Source organism: Haliotis rufescens, unplaced genomic scaffold (assembly GCF_023055435.1).
Source record: "Haliotis rufescens isolate VD_foot unplaced genomic scaffold, xgHalRufe1.0.p SCAF_7, whole genome shotgun sequence".
Classification (NCBI taxonomy): domain Eukaryota; kingdom Metazoa; phylum Mollusca; class Gastropoda; order Lepetellida; family Haliotidae; genus Haliotis; species Haliotis rufescens.
In genome coordinates this window covers 18108383-18115641 of record NW_025964361.1, presented here as the reverse complement: position 1 = coordinate 18115641, position 7259 = coordinate 18108383, and the positions used below count along the sequence as shown (strand labels likewise).

The following is a 7259-nucleotide window of genomic DNA, read 5'->3' as shown; positions in this document are numbered from 1 at the left end:
GACTTTTACTCCATGAGAGCTGTTCTCAAAAGTATTAGTCTCAGAATATAAATATTTGGTGTGTGGATGCATTCTTACATGGCCGACACTCATGAAAAACGTTGGCACAATTGCATCAAAAATCATGACTTGAGGTCGCACTATAAATACATCAGCGATTCGAACTTTTTCACACGCATGACTTTTACTCCATGAGAGCTGTTCTTAAAAATATTAGTCTCAGAATATAAATATTTGGTGTGTGGATGCATTCTTACATGGCCGACACTCATGAAAAACGTTGGCACAATTGCATCAAAAATCATGACCTGAGGCCGAACTAGAAATACATCAGCGATTCGAACTTTTCCACATGCATGACTTTTACGCCATGAGAGCTATTCTCAAAAGTATTAGTCTGACAGATATCAAATATATATGTGTGTTTTGGATATGTTACTTGGAAACAAAAAGCTAACGGTTTAAAATCTTGGATTAAAAGTTGTATTTCATTAAAATTCTTCTTAAGACCTCTGCAGTTCCATTGTATAATGTGTTGTGGATTCATGGTGGTGGTGCTTCCACAGGAGAAATGTCATGCGAACGTGAGGAAGCTTTTGTGGTACTCCTATCGGGTTCATGTGGAGATGGAGTTACCTCCATGTCCAGAGGACCAAAGGAGTTGTGGACCCCTACTGGGACCTCTACAGGAGAGTTGGCCTTTGGTGTTTGCAGCTGCTCATGTTGCTCCTTCTTTTTCAATAATTTCTTTTCCCTGTTTGTGAGTTTGACAATTTCTGGTTCTGGCTCTGTTACTGGTTTTGGAGTCTGCGACTCAACATTGTTGAAGGTTTTTTGTTTGGGGGTTGTCGACGTCACAGCTGGTTTTCTGAGTGAAGCAGTTGGAATTGGCTGCACAGACTTGACCCATATCAGGTCAGTCTGGCAGTCGATAGAGGCAGTGGTGACAGGAGGACGAGAGACAGCAGCAGAGTAAGAGATAGAAAACGTGGTTGCAGTAGAACCTACAACCCTCTTCTTAGCTTCAGAGTTGGAGAGGTTTTGTTCGGTCTTGATTTTCATGATCTGTAATTCATGTTGCCAGACAGGGCAGGATTTGGAAGATGCCATATGGTTCCCACCACAGTTTGAACACTTCACATCATTCCTGCAGTCAGTGGTCTCGTGTTTGTCACCGCAGCGGTAACAGACAGCAGAGGCACGGCAGGACTTGGATCCATGTCCAAACGCTTGGCAGGTGTAGCACCGGAGTGGATTGGGGATATACACCTCCACTCCGATGTTACAATAACCGGCTTTGATCGATTGTGGAATCTTCGAACGGGCGAAAGTGAAGAGATAGGTGTTGGTATCTACAACCATACCATCCTTTTTTACCGTAAATCGTTTAACAGCTGTGACAGACTGTTGGACAAGTTCTTTGACAGTTTCATCCTCGGTCATGCCGGACATACAGCGAGCCCTGTCACGGACAATTCCCTTTGCATGAGTTCAGTGTCCTGTGTTCAGAGACAGCAACCTTGATATTTACAAACTCTTTCAAACCGAGAAGATTGTTGGATTTGATGTCTCTGTGCACATTCCACAAGGAGAGAACCGGATCGAAGCTTGGTGACATTTGTAACCTTTCCGCAGGCACCAGCAATACCTTTGGAGATTGCAAACGGATTTAGTTTTATTGGTTCTTTGTCACAAGCTTCGATAAACAAAAAACGTGGCAAATAGTCAGATCGGTTGGTGGTATTTTCGTCAGGTGAATTGTCAGATTCAATGTATCTACGTTTTGAACCAGGGTGTTGGGAAGCCATGTCGAAAGGAAAATGATTCGGCACCCCTTTTCCCCACCCACCATGGCGTGTCTATGAGGACAGTCTTATGCTGCAGCGGTTTTCCAAGCCGCAAAGACCGGGATGGTATACTCCAGCAAATTGGAGAAATACAGAATTCGGAGGTCAGCATCACCAGATTGGCCCATGAGCCACCGCCTTCTGGGCATAGGGGTCTAAGCAAGTTTTATAGATTGTTAGATAGGAATATACATTAAGGTTAAATTTATTTTTAAATATCAAAAGTGTTCGTTAAATATATTTTATGCACAGGGCATGACATGACCACTGGGGCCGATTGATAGAATCGGGCCCATTCTACCGCCCCTACCGGTCGAAGTGGTGTGTTGGACTAAGGAGCACTATTGAAGGCTTCGTCGCCCTCAACCACCAGAATCCCTTCCTCACCCGACACAGGGTCGCAGCCCACGGCAAACAGGCTGCCCAATTCGGTTGCCTTTAACGACCAACAATGGGGTGCTGAGGACCCATTCTTGTTTATCTTCCGGGGTCCCCACGGCCATAAGAGCTTATCTAACAAGTATCCGTCTCAGAAAAAACTACTTGGTGTGTGGATGCAGTTTTACATGGCCGACACTCTTGAAAAATATTGGCGCAATTCCATCAAAAATCATGACTTCAGGCCAAGAACCAGCAGCACTGAAAATACATCAGCGATCCGAACTTATTCACATGCATGACTTTTACGCCATGGGAGCTATCCTCAAAAGTATCTGTCATTTTTCGCGATTACATTTTGGATGTATCTGAACATCAAACAGACAATTTTGTTCCATTTCTGTAACAACTTCGTTCATAAAAAGAATGAAACAAACAAGAGACTAAGCATACACCCTTCCCTCACTTCCATGAATCTCTGTTGTTTGAACGAACACAAGCTTTTACATAACTGTAGACTTATTGTAATATTTTACCCATTTTATTAGCACTTAAACCATGTTTGTACAATAGTCCATAAATGATGGCGCTGAATGGAGTTGAATGCTTCAGAGAAATTAATAAATGCTACATAAAATTAACTCCCTTTCGTGAAAGATAACGCTGAATGACAAATTTAAAACAAACAGCGATCAATAGCTGCCATTAACTCAATGTATAAATTTTCGTAAATATAAAGACAAAGTGTCTCTTCGGCAATATCTTGCTGCAAGAAATAAGTATAAAGCTGTATGTAGGAATGCTGAAAGTCCTTTGAGATTAAAAGTCAATCTGAATTGAGAGATTCAATGAAGGATTCCAAAACATTTTGGTACAAAGTTCAAGCTTTATCAGGTACTAGTAAGGATAAATATAATATAAATTCAGAGACTTGGTACGGGTATTTTAAAGACCTGTTCAGTATTGCAGAGCCAGACATATCTACTATTTATGAAGAAGGAACACACACCTTGAATACTGAACGTGTACTAACGGATGAATATACTGGTACTTATTTGGTTAAGTCTGTCACAATACATGTATATATTTAATGCCCCTACCAGCAGTGAGGAAATACAAGAGAATATTCGTAAGTTGAAATGCAATAAAGCAGCTGGAACAGATTATGTAATCGGTGAAATGTTTCAATGTTCAGATAATATCCTTGTTCCATATTTACTTGTATTGTTCAATTCTCTATATGATAAAGGTGTTTTTCCTTCGGAATGGTCAAGCATTATCATTTTTCCATTTCATAAAAAGGGTTATAAGGATAATGTTGATAACTATCGGGGAATATCTGTACTGAGTTGTTTTGGAAAATTATATACCATGATTCTTAATGGCAGATTAACGTTTTGGTCAGATGCAATGGGAAACATTTATCAAGAACTGGCAGGATTTAGAGCTGTATATTCCACAATTGACAATATTTCATTTTACAAGCTTTAATTACAAATATCTCTTAAAAGGGGAGGTAAATTATATGCATGTTTTGTTGATTTCGCTTAGGCATTTAATTCCGTTCAAAGAAAAAACTCTGGCACTTATTTGGTAAACATGGGTGGGCATCAAAGATGGAAAAAACCCATTAAAAGCCATTTACGAATCAGTCAAAGCTTGTGTACGAACCAATGGCAATAACCTTACAAGTATGTTTAATTGCCCTTTGGGAGTTGTGTATTAAGCCCATTCTTGTTTCTCTTTCTTTATAAATGAACTTGTTTTTTAAATTAACTCATAAACTAAAAATGGCATCAAGTTATATCCAGATTTAATAGAAATATTCCTTTTACTTTTTGCTGACGATGTTGTCTTTTTTCTGATTCGGTAATTGGTCTTCAACGTCAAATCAATATTTTGGAAACCTTTTTTTTACAAGTGGTCACTGTCCGTCAATCTAAATAAAACTAAAGTTCTTGCTTTTAAACGCGGTGGGAAATTATCATAATTAGACAAATGGATATGCAAAGATGCACAGATAGAGGTCGTTTCATCTTATACTTACCTTGGAATATTGTTTACTAGGACTTTGAGTTGGAATAAATATCTAGAATCTACATCTGTTAAAGCTAAGAAAGTGTTGATGTCAATCCTACAAAGCTTGTTAAAACATGATGATCTGCCCTGTAATGTATACTTTCCTATTTTTTTTATTAAACGATAAAGCCGTTTATACTTTATGGATCAGAAATATAGGGTTATAGAAAATATGAGTGTATAGAAAAAGTTCATCTTTATACGTGTAAACGTGTAATTGGGGCTCGGTCCTCCACCCCAAATGGTATTGTACTTGGGGAATGTGGCAGATATCCATTGTATATATTTTCGCTTAAGCGCTGTATAAATTATTGGTTAAAACTAACGACTCTTCCATCCACGCGATGCCCAGTAAAAGCCTATAACATGCTGTTCTATCTCTTTCAAAATGCCAGTCACTCACGCAATAAAAATAATGGGCAACAAATATCAAAATCACCCTTTTCAGTTTAGGCCTTGGATACGCATGGATGGATCAGGGTGTTGGAAATGTCAAGATGTTTATGTCATTTTTACTCCAAAGAGTTGTAGATTGCTTTCAGCAAAAGTGGATATTAAAAACTAAGAAATAGCAAATGTACATATACCTATTCTCTCTTCAAAATGCAATTTATACTCTAAGAATATCTTATATCTGTTTCAATGAAAAGTATCGCTAGCGCAGTTCAGAGCAGGTTATTATTATTAAAAGATCTATAAAGGTATATTAAAAAAGTCTAACAATATCTGTACATTTTGTAACCTTAATGTTGTGGAAAATGAGTATCAGTTTATGCTTGTGTGTAAACTCTATCTTCAATTAAGAAACAAGTATATTCCAAAGAAGTTTACATCTTATCCAAATATCAATTTGTTTTGCATACTCGTGTCAACCTCAAATATTACTTTATTACAAAATATTGCATTGTACATTCATCATGCATTGTTAGTTACAAGAAACACGCATACCTTGTAAATACGTTGAACTATGGGCCTATGGCCTTTCAATTTGCAACGAATAAACAATTGGAACACATTCGGACACATAATTATAATAATAATAATATATGCATTTGTATAGCGCAGCATTCACTGTGCATAAGTGCTCAGTGCGCTACAATGAAACTTATAGTCAGTGAGAGTATTTTTTTAACAGGTGGGTCTTGGTGGGTTTTTTGAAGCAGGAGAGTGACTAGGAAATCTTTAATACTATATCTTACCAGTGAATATTTTATTAAAACCACTATTCCTCCCGAATACCTCCCGAACTGGGACACATTTGTGGCTGAATAATAAAATGTCACTAAACTTTTCTTTACCATGTTTCACATAGAGAAACAATGTCATGCTGCGATACAAAAGAAACAAAGTCATTATTTTGTTATGTTTATTTTGTTTGTTGGTTAAACCTTCTCTATTCCAAGCAATGTAAGATATGCTTTTGCCTGTTGACTCACTATAACAGCCCTGGCCACCCCGCTGTTTCCCAGTGGCTGAGTTAACCTTTGACCTTGACCGCAGCACCCGCTCCTGGTCCACAGCTGACGATGTTCCACTTGAGTCGCGATCTGATCAGCTGACGTCTGATGCTCATTATCTTCCAGAGTAGTAGCTGGCATGTCCTCAATTACGAGCCTGCCATTCATGTAATAACCCCTCTTGTTCTCAGATCTGAACAAAGTCAGTTTCTCTGCATCGCCAATGTTGAGTGTACACTAAGCTGTGGCTTATCTTCGAGCGTCGAAATTTTCTTTTCCATTTCGACAAATTTAGCTTTTAAAGGCCGCGATTTTCCAGAAACAGGTTTGGACAATATCCTGTAACACAAGTGGGTCAGATGATCGAGCAGAATTCAAGGTGTCTACTACGATTTGTTTACAAATACTGTTGTTCTCGTTACGTGTCTCCTGTACCCCGTATATGATCAAGTAGTCCCGCCCACTTGCTAATTCCAGCCTAACAACTTCGTCCTTGAGCTTCTCGAATTGCTCGTGCATTACGTTGATTGACTGTCGACTTTTTATGAATGAACTGAATTTTTCGTTCAAGATTGGTTGTTCGATTTGAAACTTTCTCAATATTAGATTGCATTGTCCTCTGTGAACCTGACGGACGCACCCGACATTGAAAGTGTCAAGCGCCTATCGACAAAATCCTGGGGGACAAGGCCCATTCTCGTAACTTTTAAGGACTGGAAATCAAAACTAGCGGTCCTAAAATCAACTAGAATGCTGAAAGACTTGAACATTAGTGTTTCTCAGGATTTTACGGAAAAGACTAGAGAAATCAGAAGGAAACTGAAGGTTTTCATGGACCAAACACGACAGAACGGTAGTTTTTCAGCTCTAAGGTATGATAAACTTCTCATTGACAATAAACTGTATAAGTTAAATGAGGTCAATAACGAACTAACTCTGATTAAATTATTTCCGGCAAGGGAGACAAGGTCAGGACTGTAGGGGTATGGTCAAGGCCGTGACCTTCAAATATATGAATGTTTTTTGAAAAGCCTTTTTTGGAACATAGAAGGACTAAGAAGAAAACTTGATAAATCAAACTTTTTAAATTTCATTAACAAATTTGAGTGTGTTGCATTTCTAGAAACCTGGTGTAGTGAGAACGTCCCAGCTTTACCGAATTATGTTCAATATTCTCGAACACGAGTTAAGAAAGACACAGCCATCAGGAACTCCGGTGGAATATTAATGCTAGTTAAAGACAGTGTAGCAGCCTATGTTTCTGAACTACCAAGTACTTCGTGCAATGTGTTGTGGCTGAAGTTCTGTCCTCCAAGCAGATCAGTGCTGCTGTACTGTGTTGTCTATTTCTCACCGGAGGGTTCCAGTGATTACTCTTCCGAACCTCTGTTCGACATTTTGATAGCAGACATAGAAGAATATACAACCAGATATCCGAGATGCGACGTCATTATTCAAGGAGATTTCAATGGTCGAACAGGAGATCGAAACCAGTGCG

At 38.8% G+C, this 7259-nt stretch overlaps 1 protein-coding gene across 1 annotated transcript; it reads right to left on the bottom strand.

Annotated features, from left to right (window-relative positions):
• Positions 1-543: 543 nt before the first annotated feature.
• Positions 544-1443, bottom strand: LOC125376183. Its single transcript, XM_048388121.1, has one exon. The coding sequence runs from the start codon at positions 1441-1443 to the stop codon at positions 544-546; it is 900 nt and encodes a 299-aa protein (XP_048244078.1).
• Positions 1444-7259: the final 5816 nt, after the last annotated feature.